Raw genomic sequence first — 18793 nt, forward strand, 5'->3', positions numbered from 1 at the left:
TAGTGCTCACAGTAGGGTGGTCATGCCAATAGGGCCTGATCACTCTTGTGATTCTTAAAGCCATCAATAATATATGCACAAATAAAAATGTACTGTTGGGTAATAGACTGACAGGTAAGCTTCTTAAAATTATGCTCCAAAGTCTAAATCTGACTGTTTCTTTGAAATTCATTTGGGTGTTTTGCTATGCTAAAAGCAGCAATAACAAAAATATGCAATTGTACAGTATATTTAACATCGTAAAATATTCCAAAACACTTCAAGAAAGTATTCAAACCAAATTTGACACTGAGCCACTGAGTGGAAATATTAGAAATATAAACAAATTTTGGTAACACTACACAGCTCAGGTCAAGTGTGTGAAGTCTTTTCAACCTTAATACGTTAACCTCTCTCCAGATGTGATGCCTGAGTATTTTGAATATCTTCCCTTAGCAGCAGCATTTGTGGTACTTTTCTTAAAGGAGTTTTTTTTTTTGAAAGGACAAGTGACCAAAAATTTTGACCATGGACTAAGGAATCTGTTAAAGGGGGAAAGTGAAGTAGAAGCTAAAAGTTCCTTAGAAATATGAGTAGTTGTCAAGAATTCACTTATTTGAATAGTTATGCGATGTGTGGTTTATTTTTACTTGGAATAATTCCAAGGACTTCATGCTTGTTTCTAATTGTAAAACAGAATTCAAGAATGGTAAGAATAGCCCGAAAGCAGAGAGCATAAGCACTTCTCCAAGCAGTGGAGCATTTGGGATGTTTTCTACCATCACTAATGCCGTTCAGAGCACTGTGAGTATGTATTTTATTTGACTGATAGTTAATGTCTTTTATACAAATGTCACTAATTAGTATTATATTAGAATAATTTAAAGCTGTCAAGAGAAGTCTGGGAATATTTAACCAGTAAAGCATTTTCCTTCCGCATATCTCATTTGTGACTTTGAACTCTGGTTTTAATTAAATTATTCCCACATCTTTAGATCAGTTTTAATCAGTTTAAAGACCTACTCCATTATACTATGATTCCTTCATGTATTGCAAAGTTAACATATATATGCATAATTGGTTATTCATATCTAAGAATGTTTGGAACGGCTGATATCACTGAAATATTAACTGATGCAAATGTTAATGACCTAATGCATCCAACAATTTTAAAGCATAAATAAAAACTGAAAGAACTGCGGATGCTGGAAATTGAGAAACAAATACAGAAATTGCTGGAAAACCTCAGCAGGTCTGGCAGCATCTGTCGAGAGAAGTCACTGTTTTGGATCCAGTGACCTGAGGTCATTCAGATGTAGAGTCACTAGAACTGAAATGTTAACTCCCAATTTTTTTTTTCCCTTCACAGATGCTGCCAGACTGGCTGTTTTTTTTCCCCAGCAGGGGAAATTTTAAAGCTTGTATTGTTACATCATTAACAGCATGTGCAGGTGAACTGTTGATCACCCAGACCTGCTGAGTTTCTCCAGCAACTTTTTGTTTGTGTTTTAGATCACTATCTTCTGTACTTTGCTTTTGTTAACATATACTGAATCTCTCCCCACCCCCCTCATCCCCAGATCAGATATCTGTTGTGGACCGCCACACAACGCTCTCATTCATTTACTTGCCACTGGTGTTCCCTCACCCACCAGTCACCCTGATGCTACACCTACCCCTACTCACTGTCCCTCCTAATTTGCATATTTCCCTTCTCGCAAAACCTGACAGTGGCTTTGGGTCTTTTAAATATTTTACACTAGAACATGGCTGCTATTGCTGTTTTTTGAAAAAAAAAAGATGTTTTGGCCTTGAACACCTACTGCATGGTTAGATTCATTACTGGTTTTCTATGCTGGAGGCTTTTGAGAAAGACCCAGAATCAGATGGCTCAAAACCCTGGTGGCAGGTTGGTGGGAAATCCTGATTAGGATTACCATTGATTGGATCTGTTTTCACAGTAACCAGAAAATCTAGGCCATTACATTCAAAAGAAGTATTTAATCAAATTTGTGTATATTTATCCAATAAAATATAAATATAAATTACTTTATTTTCAGGGGAAATCTGTCCTGAGTGGTGGTTTGGATGCACTTGAATTTATCGGTAAAAAGACCATGGATGTTATTGCAGAAGGAGATCCTGGTTTCAAAAAGACAAAAGGACTAATGTATAGGACAACCACATTGTCTCAGGTATTCTCTAACCTTTGGTAGTGAGTAAAATAAAATAATTATTTGGTATTGAAGCATTGTTTACTTGACCATTTTTGATCATCCTGTGAGCTATGATAGGAATGTTGCAATGATAGTTATTGCAATGCTATTAAATACATTTGTACTCCATTGAAAACTGAGTGAGAGAGTTTACTGGGCTATGATTGTTTAAAGAATAATACATTTGTAACATTAAGTTTTTCAGTGTGGGTTATTACAGGAATTGAACCTGTCTAACAGCTCCCCAGAAGGTCCATTGTGTACATATTCTAATAATACATTAAGGAATCTGCTCTTTGAGACTGCATACTTTACAGTGTATAATAAATTTGGTGACCCAGATAACATACAGCAATTGAATATATTAAATTAATATGAAATGTCATGGAAGTGCTGGCTATATATTGGAGTTCAAATTATGTTTATACCTACATTCTTGTGGAAATCATCACCTGTATTAAATAACAATGTCTTGAAATTTATGGGTTTTTTTTAAGAAGCAGATGGTAAGAGCTATTCTAGGTTGCTGGTAGGAATGAACTGTGATGAACTATTGGTCTAATTTGTTTTCATGTTGGGAGAGTAGACTAGATGTGAGAATACACTCTTCCATTAAGAACATTGTATTGGAATGTTTTTGCCTTAGCATAGTTTCTAAATTAGAAGTGTTCCCAAGTGTGACTCATTCCCATTTTAGTCTACTGTTATAATTATAGTGAAAATGGATTAATAATATGCAACTTTAATCATTTGCCTTTTAATAGCTGAAACTTTTGTGGACTGAAATTTGCTTCAGAAACGAGCACAGCTGACCTAAAATAGCTGGTGTGATCATGAGACAAGCCCAGATGACTTATGTAAGATACATAAGCAGCTGCCTCAGAATTATTACTTTATGAAGTGGCACTTAAACTCATTGAGGCATCAAGAATCTCTTGTTTGTCTCATTTGCATGTTTACTGCCCATACTGAGCGATGAAACGTTCTTTACAACTTTCCAGAATTTTTTAGGGAATGGCATACCAACATCGGCCTTTAAGCAAAAAGCAAAATGGATTGATAACAGCAAGGATACTATATTTTAGTTTTGTCCTTCTATCAGCCTCAACCCCAGTCACAGAAATTAGCTCTGATGAAAATGCAACCTGACAAAATTGAGAATTTAAGATCTGTGAACTGTGCTACATCCAAAAAAAAACAGTTGGACTAATCTTTTCATTCTTTCAACCCAAGGGATTCTTAGGATCTGTAATTGCATTTGCCTTTACCTTTAGGCATGACAGGAAGGTAAAGGTAGACACCCCTCTTCCCATTTCTTATTTATAAGCTCATGTCCTTTTGTTTCTATACCTGCGTTTGATATCAAATTTTATTATTTTATTCAGGGTGGTAGGTAATAGAAGTCCACTTAATTTCATGAAGAAAAATTAAAATTGACTTTCCTCAGTTTTTGATCTTTTGTAACCAAAGTTTAGTTTGTGTGATAGCTACCCACTAAAAACAAGAGAAAGAAAACATTGACACTAATCAAGAGGAGTTTAAGGTGGGAGCAATGATCCATATTCACCTTATCATAACTGGTTATTGAGCTTTCTCAGTCCTTCAAAGAAATTACCTCCTACCCTGAGTCTTTCTGCGTGCTGCTACATATCCTGAATATTTTCCCAGCTCTATTCTGCAAGTCTCATGCTTACTACTCGCCTGTTTCTTCCTTCCCCTGTTACTCTCATAGGGTTTGGGGACCTGAGCTCAGGACTGAAGAGGCACTGAGCAGAGGGACCAACAAGTGGGAGTGTTAGGGGAAAGAAACAATGATAGGAGAGTCAGCCAGCAGGAAGATTGGACGAGGCAGCTCATGGGAGGCAGTGAGCTGAAGCTATGATATAATCACACATTTAAATAGAAAGAACTCATAAATTTATTCAGTCTTAATAAGAGAATTTTGTGCAGTTCTGTTCAAAGCACCAATCAGATTTTCGTGTAAAAAATACAGGTCAGGAAGATAATCCACCTTTCTATGTTTTCTCATGGAAAATCACTTTCGTTTTCTAGCCCATTTTTAAGGAACTCATTAGGAGTCCTAAATAAAGGTTAGCTACAGTGGGAAGAATTTTTGTAAGAGGAGCAGATATTGGAATATTGGGAGGATGACTTTGCAATTTTGAAAGAAAGGAAAGGCAATTCTGTAACTTTTAGAATGCAGGAGATTGTGTCGGGATGAACTAGGACTGTCTATGGAAAAGGGCGGAGGTGGTATTGACTTGTGCAAGAATTAGTGTAATGCTGATGAATGTGAGGATATTGGGTGTTGGAATAACAAATAGGAATTGTTCTCGAAAACAATGGCACTGAGGCAAGAACTATGCCAGTACTTGCACGATGTTACTAAACTCCAAGTGTTGTAAATTAAGTTGCTATTAAGTTGTTAAATTGAATGTTGGAGTACTCAACTGAATACTTGGTAATTTTCATCTGTAATTTTAGGTTTTCAAGGAACAGGATGGAAATTATCTCTAATCATCATTTGATATTTTCTGAAGTAAAGTCCTCCAATATGTCTTATTAGCCAAACTGGAATATAGATAAATCGGAGAAAATGATGTTAAACCCCTTTTAACCTAAATCATTTTCTTGAAGTTGATTATGCCTTATTTTTCTCTGTCCAGGTTCTTCGAGAGGCTAAAGAGCGAGAACACCAACAAACAGCCGAGGAGGTTTCTGTGGATACAGAAGAGAAGGCTCATTATGGAATGTTATTTGATGAGTTTCAAGGTCTATCCCATCTGGAAGCTTTGGAGATTTTGTCAAATGAAAGTGAAGTGAAGGTAAATAAGGGATATGATTTTTGTTTTTTGCCTGTTTAGTAATTTGATGAAACTAAGTCCCAAGTACAGGAAATCATACTTCATTAGAAATCTGGACTATCCAGGCATGCATTAATATATTTTGTGATTATTAAATAAAATTCCAACTTTGTATATATTAATTTATATTTAGTTGATCAAATTCGGATTATCCGAACAAGTTCTCAAGGTCCCAAAGTTTGAGTTCAGAAATCATACTCTGTAACTACCTGCAGAAACTCTTTCCGAGACAGACTGCCCACCAGTGAACTCAGCAGCTTCTCTCTTGCTCTACCTCTGTCATTAATTTTCTTTTCATCTTTCCTTCCGACTTTCCGGCCCTTCTGCCTCGCCCTCTGTCTCCCTCGCCCTCTGTCTCCCTCGCCCTCTGTCTCCCTCGCCCTCTGTCTCCCTCGCCCTCTGTCTCCCTCGCCCTCTGTCTCCCTCGCCCTCTGTCTCCCTCGCCCTCTGTCTCCCTCGCCCTCTGTCTCCCTCGCCCTCTGTCTCCCTCGCCCTCTGTCTCCCTCGCCCTCTGTCTCCCTCGCCCTCTGTCTCCCATACACAGCTGAAAGTTTCTGACAGCTATTCTTTTAGGTGTATTTGTATACAGCTTTTTTCCCTTGTACTTTAATTACAATCCGAAGTTTGGGTTTGACTATCAATTGGTTTTATACTCTGATACCTCAATCAATGCTTGAGTGAAACAGCACAGCTCTGAGCAGAGACACTGACAGAAACCCAGGCAGACATTTGAGAACCCATATAAAACTACAGCAAAGACAGCCCTGCTCCATCCCAGAGTGTCTTTCGATTTGATTTGATCAAGTTGATTGGTGTAGTATACGAGTCGGTGCATCTGTCTGAGGCTTTGTCATGGGGTCCATTTACACTTGAGAATGCTTCCTTTATGATCAGATCATTATCCAAACGATCAGTTATCTGAACAAAATACTCCCTGCCTGTCTCATTCAGTTAATAGAGGTTGTTGTATATAGTGAATTTTCTTGGTCTGCTATATGTCATGCCTTCATGTCTATTTTAATTTCCTTTACATACGTGATATTAATTCTCTCGATTTTGCATGAACAATTTATATAAATTGTTACCAAATACTGATTTTATTTACTTATATTTGTTCACACTGTGCATGTGTGGGATGTTCATTATATTCTGTAGGTTAAGTCAGTACTGAATGCCTTGTCGGGAGAAGATGTAGAAAAATTGAAGGAGGAGTTAACAGCCATAAAAGAAGCCTTTTGTTTAGCTGAATTTGATGATGAGGATGAAGAAGATAACAAAGGTAAAAAGGAGAATGAATGAATAATTTCTATATCAAAAGCAAAATATTGCAGATGCTGTAAATCTAAAGTATAAACACCAAATGTTAGAACTACTCAGCAAGTCGAGCAGCATCAGAGAGTTATTAACCTGCAATGTTAATTCTGTTTCTCATCTCTACTTGGGATGCTACTTTATTTACTGCGTATATCCAGCATTTTTTTTGTATTTACTTTATTCTGTGTTCAACCTAAAATTTGCCCATATGTTACTGATTTTATACCTACATAAACTTTTATTGTTAAGTTGGAATAACCTCAATAAATCAGAGTTGAAATAAAACAAAGAACTGCGAATGCTGGAGATCTGAAACTGGATCAAAAATTACTGGGGCAACTTAGCAGGTCTGGCAGCATCTGTGGGGAGAATGCAGAGTTAACATTTCAATCCATTGATACTTCATCATAACTGATAGCAGCAAAGTAAAAGCGGTATTTATGGTGAAGATGGTGGGGGGGGAGGAGAAGAGGGAACGGAGCGGAGAGACGAGTTGAAACTGGGCCAGAGGGAGAGATGTGGAAGGGGTAGGCAGAAAAGGGGATTAAAGATGGTAAGACAGGACTGAAGAGAATCTGAATAAGTAATCATAAGCGCTAAGAGAATGTGTAGATGAGCTGAAAGCAACACATTATATGCTACTAGGACTAAAAGTGTGAGATTGACTTGGCTATGCTGAAAGCAACCCATGTCATGACAGGATCAGAGTGTGCAGATGGGTAAAAAACATGAAGGACTTTAAGGATGTTAAAGCACTAGAGAGGGTGCAAAGGAGATTTATTAAAACAATACAAGTAATGGAGGATTTCAGCTACATGGAAAGATTAGAGGAAATTGGGCTTATTTTCCTTGGAGCAGAGAAGGTCAAGAGGTGACCTCATTGAGATGTTCAAAATTCTGAACAATTTTGACAGGGTAAAGAAGGAAATTCTGTTTTCACTAGTTGGCAAGCTCCAAGAACAACATCTCCTCTTTAGCTTAGAGTTTCTGTAGTTTCTATGACTCAACATCACATTCAATAACTTTAGAGTCTGCTTACATCATAGAATTCTATATTTCGATCCTATTTGAACCAAATGACATGTTAATGTGAATCAACATTAATGTGCACTTGATTGTTTTGGTACTCAACCAGCAACTCTTGGGGGGTGTTTGGGTTTAAATGAAAGTAGTGAAACTGCACTTGAACATATAACATAGTTGTGTGGCTGCAGCAAAAATCATAGGATTGTGGAACTTCACCTTTTTTAAAATGCTGCTGAGTTATTCAAAAAATCCTGCTATCTTTCAAGAAAGACCTTGCAATGCCTACCTCCTCCCCCCCCCAAAAAAAAATGGCTGGTATATTTGATTTGAAGTTCCTTGTTAACTCCCCAATTAAGACATTGCCTCTCAATACCCATAATTTAATGCCTATTCATAGTTGCTCAATGTTGCCAGTGTGAACTAAAGGTTTACTCTAAACAATGTGATTGACCTTGCAGGGGGTGACGGGTCTGGATTTGTGAAAGAATTGTCTGAGTTGTTATCAGAGATGAAAATTGCTGCTACGTCTGACAAACTGGGCCAAGTAAGTGTAGATTGATATGACACTGATAAGTCCCCTGATCTGATGGGTTGCATTTTAGGATATTAAAGGAAGTAGCTACAAAGATAGTGGATGCACGGATTGTAATCTTCCAGGAAATCTCGAAATTTAGAAAAAAATCGAAGAGTAATGGGAAACTGCCAATGTAACACCCTTATTCAAAAAGAGGCTTGATAGGCTAGATACAGAGAGGTGGTAAGGAGTCAATAGCAACCAAGGCTAAAATAGACTGATTTTTACTCAGTAAGAGTCAAGGATTATGGAGATAAAGCAGGAAATTGAAGTTGTAGATTGTTAGATCAACTTTGATTTCATTGAATGGGGAAGCAGACTTGAAGACCGAATGGCTTAGTTCTGCTGAGTCTAATGGCTTTATAATATTAGACACTTAAGGATAAGAAGCAGTTTGGAGGGTTTTTTATTGCAAGGAATTGTTCGAACTTGGATTGTTTGTTGGAAAATGAAGGGAGAGAAATCATTCTTTTTTAAAAAAAGGTGAAATTTTAACAGTTTTACCCTGTCTATTTAAATCAATTAGGTAACTAGCTGTTTTCAAACAGTTGATGCCAAACACACATGCATTATTACTACGTTAAAGCCTTTTAAATTCTCTGAATCTATAAATCTGTAATTACCCATTTTTTTAAAAAAATGCCAGAAAGATATTGGTACCACAAATAGAAAATAAAAATCAGAGAAATAAGGTTGGAAAATGTTGACAGATTGAAGAACAGTTAAGACACACAAGACCTTTCATTTGAATTAACCTTGCAACATCAGATGTTTTTGTTTTTAACCCTTAAACATTGAAAATATAAGCATTAAGATAGTTGTTTTTCTTTACAAGTCAAGAAACTTTAATGTGTCCAATCCACAATATGATCATGCTGTAGGGATTACAAAATATTCAAACCCTTTGATTTTAACAAATAGTCAATAGGTTTTATTTATATTTGTTTCAGGGGAAGAATATGCTTTATTATTTTAGTTACCAAGCATTCTGGCATCTGCTGGAATATTGGTAAATCAGATCCCCTCTACCCTGCTACAGTGATTTGTTTTATCTTCAAACTTAAATCTGTTTTTGTTTATTGTTGTTTTGCTAAATAATCCAAGACTTGCAACTGTTTCAGGCCAGAAAGCATGCTCAAGATCGTATAAGTGAAATAAATGTTATGTCACTGACGCAAGTAGAAGATATGTCAGAAGATCCAGAGAAGAAAGAGCACAGCGAAGAATCTAAACCTGATGATTTGAGCAAAGGTCATAAACTTTCAATTGAGGTAACGGAAACTGCTTTAAACTTTTTGAGAACTGGTTTCCAATAATGGTTAACTAGCTTAGAAATTGTTTCCATAATATACAGTGAAACATTTTGCTTGTGTTTGCAGCATATTAACATCCCAAATTAACTCTGATATTTACCAATTTTATTTACATAAATAAACATCTGTGCTAAAATAGGAGACAGATTTGCACATTACTTCCAGTAATGACTGTTGGTAATGTGCTGTTCAGATCAGTAGGTGGGTCTTTTCACTTCTAATAAGACTATGGCTTTTTTTAATTTCTTAAGAAATGAAATGGGGATATTGCTGGCTAGGTCAATACTTTTTGCTCAAATCTAAATGACTTGGTAGGCAGCCAACCTGAACTACTGCAGTCCATTTGGTACAGGGAGAGAGCCCCAGAAATTTGACCCAGCAACAGTGAAAGATCGGCAACACTATTTCAAGTTAAAAATCGCACAACACCAGGTTATAGTCCAACAGGTTTAATTGGAAGCACTAGCTTTCGGAGCGCTGCTCCTTCATCAGGTGATTGTGGAGTACACAATTGTAAGACACTGAATTTATAGCAGAAGTTTACAGTGTGATGTAACTGAAATTATACATTGAAAATCACCTTGATTGTTTGTGGAATCTTTCATCTGTTCAAATACCATGATAGTTTCACTTCTTTCATGTGTAAATGACAATTTTTTTTTTGAATGTTACATTCACAGGTTAACTGTAACAATTGATGTCAGCCAGATAATATGTTACAATATGTTACTAATTGTTAGTTAACCTGTGAATGTTACTTTTTTTAAAAAAAATGTCATTTACACATGAAAGAAATGAAACTATCATGCTGCAGTTTGAAAAGTCAATTTGATCACTCAACTAATCTCAGGTAAAGAAGAAAAACACAATGAATTGTGGTAAAGGTAATTACTAGATAAAAGCAAGAGAAACAAGAATTAATTACTGGTAATAAATTTATATTATACATACTGGTATGAAAATTTAACATATCAAAGTTTCATTGAAATCCTGCAAAATTGCACTGTTCAACATCATCATGGCCTGGTATAATAGCGCACTTAAAATTAAACATTTGTTAAATTTTGCATCTTGAACTTTCCTGCCAAATTCTTCCGTTTCCTTCCCATTTACTCTTATGTAATGAACCTCACAACATTAACAAACTTGTCGAAGAATTAAAGATATATGTAGTTAATGTATCTCACTTTTATTCAGATGTAATGACATGATTAACTTTTTAACGATATTAACGTTTGGATGTATAGTGAGCAAAGTGCGGTAAGTACCAGTAGACTTAGTACCAGTGTGAATGAATGAGAGTCAAAACATGCTGTAGTAAACCAAGTGGGCTAAGGAGAGTTATGAATTAATAGAGACGCAATATAGTAAACAGATTGAGTACAGTTACCAGCATGAATGTGATTTTGTTTAAGTGTGTTAATGGGAGCTTGCAGTTTCCTTTGTAAAAGGTTTTATAGTGTGATATAGTAGGGTTGACCTTTTTATACAAGATATGTGGAAAATACATATTTTGGCCAACGTTTACATAAGATCAACTTTTACACGAGTATATACATTACTTATAACAGTTGAGAGTTTAACTTAGAGCTTTGGCTCAATTGGCTGGACAGCTGGTTTGTGATGCATAATAACACCAAAAGTGTGTGTGTTCATTTACCACATTAGCTGAGGTTACCATGAAGGATTCTCTCCTCCCCTGAGGTGTGGTGACGGTGTGGTTAAACCACCATCTGTTGTCTCTCTTTAATGAGAGTGTAGCATTATGGTCTGTTAAGACTATAACAACTTTCCCTTTACAATCTTTAAGTGGCTAGTCATTTGGACTTAAATTTAATCATTTTATTTTTCATTGTTAAATGCCTCATTACTTTATGTTCAGGCGAATGACAACCTGCTGCCTGTTATGTTGACTCAAATCTGAGATTCTATTTCTGTCTCTCGTTGCGACTTTGTTAGTTTGATCTTCTGAGTGACTTGGTGAGAAAAGCATTTTCTAGGTAGAGTCTGATTTGAACAAAAGTCTCTGTTATGTGCCCTAACACACCATCTGGCTCAGGCAGATTACTGAATAATTTGTGAGGCACCCAATACATCATTTAAAAATGTGACAAGAAAATTGCACTGCTTCATGATAATTGTTGATGAGATCCCTGTCGAAGCAACTCTATATGATGTGTTTACCTAGAAATCTATTCTTTACCTAGAAATATATTCAGCAAACACATGCCATGTGATGACATTTGATTATTTAATAATCATGTTTGCTCCATCTATCATTGGACAAAACATGCAGAGCAGATCTTCAATGTTCACTGATTCTTTGCACACATTGTTATACTGTAATCAAATATATACCTTGTAAGCAGACACTGTAATTTTCACGTATTTTGTCCACTGCCTGCTACTTGATATTCAACAAGGATGATAAAGGTTTGTAATCAGAATCTGAATGTCAAAGTTTCCATTATATTATATTACCCAATAAGAAAGTTGGATGATGGTTTCAGCTATACTTCTTGGTTTTAAATAGATAAATTGATTGAGGAGAAATAGTTCTGCTTGATCTAACCTCAAAATACATAATTTGTTTCTAAAATTCACAGAACATCCATACATCTGCGATCAGAAGCCTGGCAGAACTTACTGCTCGATCCATTGAACAATTCCATAAAGTGGCAGTACTAATTCTTCACGGTCAGGACCATGATGTGGGTGCACTGGATCGTGCAAAAACACTGTCAAAGTATGATATTTTAATACTATTACAAAAGTAAAATACTGTAAATGCTCAACTCTGAAACATAATCAGAAAATGTTACCCACCAACTCAGGCAATATCAGTAGCTAGAGAAACAGTTAATATTTCAAGTTGATTTTTCACTGAAGTTGGGAAAAGTTAGAAATGTAATAGGTTTAAGCAAGTGAAATGGTGGGGTGAGGATGTTGGAGGAAAATAAAAGAAACTGTACTTACGGTACATTGGAAGGAAAGAAAGTTTAATTGAAGAAAGGGTATATACAGCTCAATGCCAAAGGGAATAGTAAAGAAACAAAAGGTGCATCTAAGGGAGATGTGAATGGTAGTTTGAACAGCTGCCATCCGAAAAGCAAAACAAACTAAAATCCTTTTTAAAAAAAAAAAAATCACACTTGCACCTGGACCTTGGGCAGTGAGGAGAGAGGAAGTGAAAAAGCAGGTGCTGCGTCTCCTGAGCTACTTTGGAAATGGGCCGTAGGAACTGGATGGGTATTGGAGGTGATTGATAAGTGGACCAAGTGTCATGGAGGCAGTGATCATATGGGAGTGCTGAAAGAGCAGGAGAAGCTGAGTTTGGTAGTAGCATCATGATTGAAAAAGTGCAGGATAATTTGCTGAATATGGAGGCTGTAGTGGTAGAAGGTGATGACGAGATTCTGGGGAGGAGTGAGTTCAGAATGGCTGGCTGGAAATGGGGCAAACACTGTTGAGGACATTATCAACCATAGTAGGAGAGTCTTTGGTTGAGGGTTAAAGAACACCTATACAAAGCATTGCATTTTGGAACTGATGTTACAAACATGAGGAACAGGACTTCCTTTTTCAATTAAGCATTTTGTGGCCTTCCCTACTCAATGTTAAGTTCAATAATTTCAGACTGCAGTCTCTTCTGTTTGCTTTTTTTTTGTTGTAAGTTTTGTTTTTGGTCTAATTTTTCTTCTGTCATTAACCTCTCCTCTCTGTCACCCTGTCACAGAATTTTATTCATTTCCCAACCTCCTCCTGTTCACTTAGTTAAAATCTATACATTTCTAATGATTTGCAGTTTTAATTAAAGGTCAGCAAATTGAAATGTTAACACTGTTTCTCTCCTCAAATGCTGCCTGGTCAGCTGATTATATCTAGCATTTCTGTTCATAGGAGGTTTTAAACATTCCCAGAATAGAAGGGAATGCTTGCTTTGCATTTTTAAATTGATGAACATATACTTTATAATGGAATCTTGAGCTTTGTTCCCAATTACATTTGAGTTCTGGAGTGAATGTAGAGGAACAGAATGAGTTGGGAAATCAAATATTTAACTGGCAAACTTAGTCTTGGATGGAATCAAGGAATAGTTGATCTGATTTTGCTTTCCATTGTAAACAGAGTCTGAAATGAGATGTTGTCTTGTTTTTCCACTTTTTACACTATCAAGACCTGATTTCACCTCTTAAAAATCCTTAAGTATCAGGAAAATAATGCCACAAAAAAGTTCCTTCAGTTTTTAGGTTTTGTAAATAAGAGCACAAGTTGTAAACAAACAATGGAAAACTTTCTAACAAGGTGATGGTTAAGTTTCTTTGAGTTCTGCATCCAGGTTTGGCCACCCCTGTTCAGAAGAGGCAATGACATTTTAAATAGAATAAAAGATGATTTTTTTCTTAATCTTCTGAATGAGTTTATTTTAGACAAACTGTGATACTGGTCTCTCCTTCACCATGATTTGTCATAATGGGGCTGCCAGTAAACAGCTTTGATGGAATGTATTACATTGATACAACATTCTGTCTTGTAAGTGGAAAGAACTGATGCTCCTTTTTGTTTTCTTTCTTAACTTTTCATGTATACCTATATATTTGATCCCTCCCACCCCCACCCAACCGAGTCTCAATGCTGCTGTAATGCTAGATATGTTGGCCTTAAGTCTTAATACCAAACAGCATGTCTCCGCACTGTTTGCAACAGGCAGAATAGTGACTCTACTAAACAAGTCTATATAGATCTGATTCCACAATTGGATAACACCTTTCAAACAATATGAATTATGCTAAGAATTACCCTAACAACCCATTCAGTTTCTCAATGTGGTTCACTCATGGTTGCTAGAAGCTACATGCCTTGTCCTCTGCAAACCGAGACTTTCCCCAATTAAACTTGGGATACAATTGTTCACTGGTGTATTCAACCAATCAGAAGCTATTTGGTAACTAATCAGAACCATTTTCTTTATGGAGTATGAATTGGCTTTTTCTTTGAAATCTGGTATTCGTGTATCTGTCCTCATGAGTATTAATGTCTTTTGAATTGTTGAACATTTTTTCCTAAATCCATTTTCTATTTACAGAGTGACTATTGTCTTGTGTAAGGAAGTGGCTGCTCTTTCGAAACAATTTACCTCCTGTTTGACAACAATAGGGGTAAGGAACTGAGCTTTTCTCCTCTTGTGCAGAACTGTAAATCAGGTTATATCTCTCGAAGTAGGCAGAGATGTGTAGAACTTACAACTCTGGCTAAGCAAATAGTTACATCCAGTAGAATTCATTCAGCTTGTCGTAAGATTTTTTTTTACATTAACTTTATTATTGAACCTTTGTAACTTGGAGAAGATAATTTTTAAAAATTTGCCTGTTGCTCCAAGCATGCTGGCTCTCTCCTCAGTAACAAAGCCTGCAATCGAGATTGCACCTTTTGTTCAGTTGAAAATAAAAAGCATTGTTTCCTGTTTCTTGGTCATGACTTGGTTTCCTCGTTGTAATATTAAAAATGTGTGTTTCCTGGCTTTCCTTGCAGTATTTTATTTTTGATGCTTTCCTGTACAAATATACTCACCAATCACTTTTTTTTTACAGGCTAAAGCGAAGGTAGAGGTTCTTAATCCATTAATTACTGGAGTATTTTTGGAGGTAATTTATATCAAGATCAATGTATGCACTGCATCTGGTTGAATTCGCTACATTAACCAAAGTTCCACTACAGATATATCAGTGGCTCAGTGATGGCATTCTCAGTGTCAGCATCTGAGTATTGAGTGTAGACTGACACATCAGTGTAGAACTAGAGGAATGATACATTGTTGGAGGTACTGACTTTGAGGAAAGACTAAGGCCCCACTTGCTCATTTACGTGGAGGTAAAATATTGCAGAGCATTACTTGAAGCAGAGGATGTCTAGTTAAATGTTGTTACTCTTAATCAACGCCAAAAATAAACCAGAGTACCTGGTCACTTTTATATCATTATGATATGTGTCCTTGGGGGTATGTAAATTAGTTCCTTGCATAATAACAATAATTGCACTTAATTAGCTGTGATACATTTTGTAAAGACCTAAGGATCTGTCACCTGCTACACAAGTGCAAAATTCTTTTTTTCTGCATCATTTCGTTGATATCCAAAGCATCCAGTTAAATGTTAAAGTAATTATTTTGTGATTGAAGATAGTTTATGTATTTTAAGGAAAACCTAACTCACTTCAATAACAAATTTAGCACAATATCTCTGTTCACAGTATCACAAAGAACACTATTAGTCATTTCACATTGTTTGAGAAATTGCCCCATGTCCAGGTGATTGTTCAATTTACTTGAATAAAGGGTGGGTTACTCTTTTGGAGGGCTGGTGTGGACTTGTTGGTCCAATATGGCCTGCTTCCACACTTTAGGGATTTTATGATAGTGGTGACACTTCAAAAGTACTTTGTTGCATCACCAGTGGTTTAGAACATCCCAGGTATATAATATATAGGCAAGTTTTTTTTATTGAAGTTGAGTTACCACAACATTTCATTGTGCAGAAATATTTTTAGTACATTTTGCAGAACTCTGTAAATATATTTGTCTACAGCAAGGCTAGTAAAAAGAGCCAATGTGGATAGGATACCATAAAATATATTGGGAAATTACGTAATTTACTGGAGAGAATTTCCTTTAAATGCTTCTTAATAAAAGGTATCACCTATCTTGTACCTGTGGCCCATTGCTCTTCCAATGCAACTGTTCCCCAATTATTAAATGCTGTGCTTATATGCATCTAACTTGCAAAGTTACACAAGGTGAAATATTAAAATGCATATCTTTTATTTTTGCAATTCTATCATCACCACAAAAGAAAACTGCCAGTTGAAACAACTGTTTTGTGTAAAGCAGCCATTAACAGCACAAAAGAAAACATCAAATTATTCAGAGGATCAAATATTGAAAACACTGGTGGCCACGTGAAATGCTGATCCTGAAGTGCACACCTCTTGCAATTTTTGGTGTTTGCTATTTCTGATGAGCCAGAAGACTTGATCTTGCATGAACATAATTTTGTAATTTACCTGGTATTCACTCAATTTCCTTTAACATTTGGGGATGTCTGATAATCAGTATTGATTTTTACCCTGGGTTGATTATAAAATAAAACTTGGGGCGGGGAGAATAGTCAAAGTTGGATGCATTCAGACTTTGAGATCTCAATATTATGCTAGTAAGATTCATTCAATAATTCAAATGAAGAGGCAGAACTGCAAAACTTAGCAGTTCATCCTTCTTCAGTCATGCTAGTCAATATCTATGTATTTTTGTGCAAAGGTAAATCTCTCCAGCTGTATTTGTAACATATTTTCACTTCTCTTTCAGGCTTCCAATAGTGCAACCTACATTCAGGACGCATTTCAGCTCCTGCTTCCAGTTCTTCAAATTTCTGAAATCCAGATTCGCTCGGACATCACTGTACACTGACTTTATTCATTTGCCTGATACGAAATTTTTGTTCAAGTTCTCTGCCAAAACTTGATTAACAAGTGCGGATTATTTAAGGTTGCATTTTGTGAGCAGTGGAGGCTGTTTTAGACAGATTCTGATGGGAGGTGGAGTTTAACAGTGAAGGAAAAGCAATCCTGCTCCAAATAAAAGCTGGACATTTGATGAGTTTGAATTTTTTTTGGAAAAACATTTTTCTTTCTTTTGGTCTGATTTCTGCAAGATTCCAATATTAAAGTCAGGATAAGAGTTAGCTCAGATTTCTTGAAATTAAAGCTTTTGTCTTTAAGTGACAGAATGCTTCATGCCTTAATTGCCTCTAAATATATTTTTGTCCAGTATAAAATAATACATATTTTTTCAGTTATTAATTGCATTTGTACAAAATGAAATGTTATTTGTAAGTATGTTATATACAATATAAAGGACTTGTGTAAAAATCAAATATTTGAGATTAGGCCCCAAATGAAATACATAAACAAACATTGTAATGGAATAAAGTAAAAAAAACACTAAAGACTTCGTATTGATTAGCTAACATTTTTAAACATTGCCCACTTTGTAAATAAATCAGGTTTTATTTACACTTTTATTTTCATTTAGTATTTATATATTTACAGTCAAATCAAGTTATTTAAGGTCTCCAGCATTATATTTCTGTTCTGAAATGTTTGGTCATTTGAACCTTCAAACTCTAGGGGTGACTTTTAAATGAAACTTTTCTATTTTTAGGCCACAAATTTTGAAGTTAAGTTTACATGAAATCAGCTTTTATAAAAGTAAATACAGTAATGGAGAATGCACAGAAGTAATTAACCTAGTGGCAGTATTTCACTATAGTTTAATGTCGGTTGCCAGTCTGATCATTTAACTAAATTCACTTTAGGTGCATTTAAACATTCTTATTTTGCATCTCAAATATTTGAGATAATTCAGTGAATTATTTTGAATACACTAAGAATTGACTCATAAATAGATCTAAATTCATGCTGTGAGAAACCCATGGAGCTTTGTCTGTCTTTTATCCAGATGAGCTATTATTAACATGTTCTAGATTTTTTCATAATGCCATAGTTCTGGCACCATTCAGAGAGCAGCAGGGAGCTATGTCAGTGTCATACCTGATTCCTTGTTCAACCATAACCTTTTTTTTTATAAAGAAAAAGATAAACTAGTCCCTCATCTTGTGTGTTAAAGCAGATGCAGTTCAAAGTAATTAATTACATGTAAAATGCAATGGCCCATGACTCTTCTGGATAAAATGTGCATTTTATATAAACATGTTTCTATGTAAATCAAGATAGCTTGATCATCTGTGAGTTCAGCTCATAGTTATGGGTAAAGTATATTTGTAGCTGCCACAATTTATAGCATTTGCTTCTCTTCTGTGAAGGAATTAAGAAGCTTTTAAGTGTTCAAGCCTGATCTTTTGGTGCTGGCCTATCTAGTTATACAACCCTTTTAATATATCATCTTAAATTAAGTTTAATCACTCACCTGCAGTAGCAGCAATATTACATTCACATCCAGCAAATGGAGGATATATTATTCTTAGTTCCTTGGGTTCCCATTCATTAGTTACTACAAATTATAGCACCTTCTTCCTTTAACTGAGTCTGATATTGCCTAGAGAAAATAGTATTTACTAAATCTTATTTTCAATATCAGGAAGTTGGTGGTCACCAAGGAATAAGGGGAACTTAATTCATTTTGTCGTAAATATTCTGCATTTTAATTTAGAATCTGTAATATGTAGTGATGTATATCAATTTTGGTTTCATTTATAAAAATAAATGGAACATTATTGTTTATTGATGTTATCCATTTATGTAAGCTTCCTTTTTTTGTAAATCTTTTTACGTCACTACGTCAGAAAAAAGATATTACTGCGATGTGTCAAATATAAACTACTTCTCAACACCCCACAAGCCAGAAGAACAGCAGAACAGAATGGCTGCAGAATGTTACAGGAAATGATAAATGGTGTACACAAATACAAAGGGGAAATTTTGAGCCAAAAAACT

General features: G+C 35.6%; 1 protein-coding gene across 4 annotated transcripts in view; it reads left to right on the forward strand.

Moving 5' to 3' along the window:
• Nucleotides 1–18578, forward strand: part of fam114a2 (family with sequence similarity 114 member A2) — a 37226-nt gene extending 18648 nt beyond the window's left edge. For all 4 annotated transcript variants that reach the window (XM_043703518.2, XM_043703516.2, XM_043703517.2 and 1 more), the window contains exons 5-14: nucleotides 677–783; nucleotides 2040–2174; nucleotides 4862–5020; nucleotides 6215–6338; nucleotides 7858–7943; nucleotides 9095–9244; nucleotides 11893–12032; nucleotides 14373–14445; nucleotides 14878–14931; nucleotides 16647–18578. In XM_043703518.2, coding sequence (XP_043559453.2) covers nucleotides 677–783; nucleotides 2040–2174; nucleotides 4862–5020; nucleotides 6215–6338; nucleotides 7858–7943; nucleotides 9095–9244; nucleotides 11893–12032; nucleotides 14373–14445; nucleotides 14878–14931; nucleotides 16647–16748 — 1130 coding nt within the window. In that variant the 3' untranslated portion in view covers nucleotides 16749–18578. The remainder of the gene's footprint in view (nucleotides 1–676; nucleotides 784–2039; nucleotides 2175–4861; nucleotides 5021–6214; nucleotides 6339–7857; nucleotides 7944–9094; nucleotides 9245–11892; nucleotides 12033–14372; nucleotides 14446–14877; nucleotides 14932–16646) is intronic.
• The last annotated feature ends 215 nt before the right edge of the window (nucleotides 18579–18793 follow it).

Source organism: Chiloscyllium plagiosum, unplaced genomic scaffold (genome assembly GCF_037043375.1).
Source record: "Chiloscyllium plagiosum isolate Xiang-an unplaced genomic scaffold, Cpla_swu_hap1 HiC_scaffold_16, whole genome shotgun sequence".
NCBI lineage: Eukaryota > Metazoa > Chordata > Chondrichthyes > Orectolobiformes > Hemiscylliidae > Chiloscyllium > Chiloscyllium plagiosum.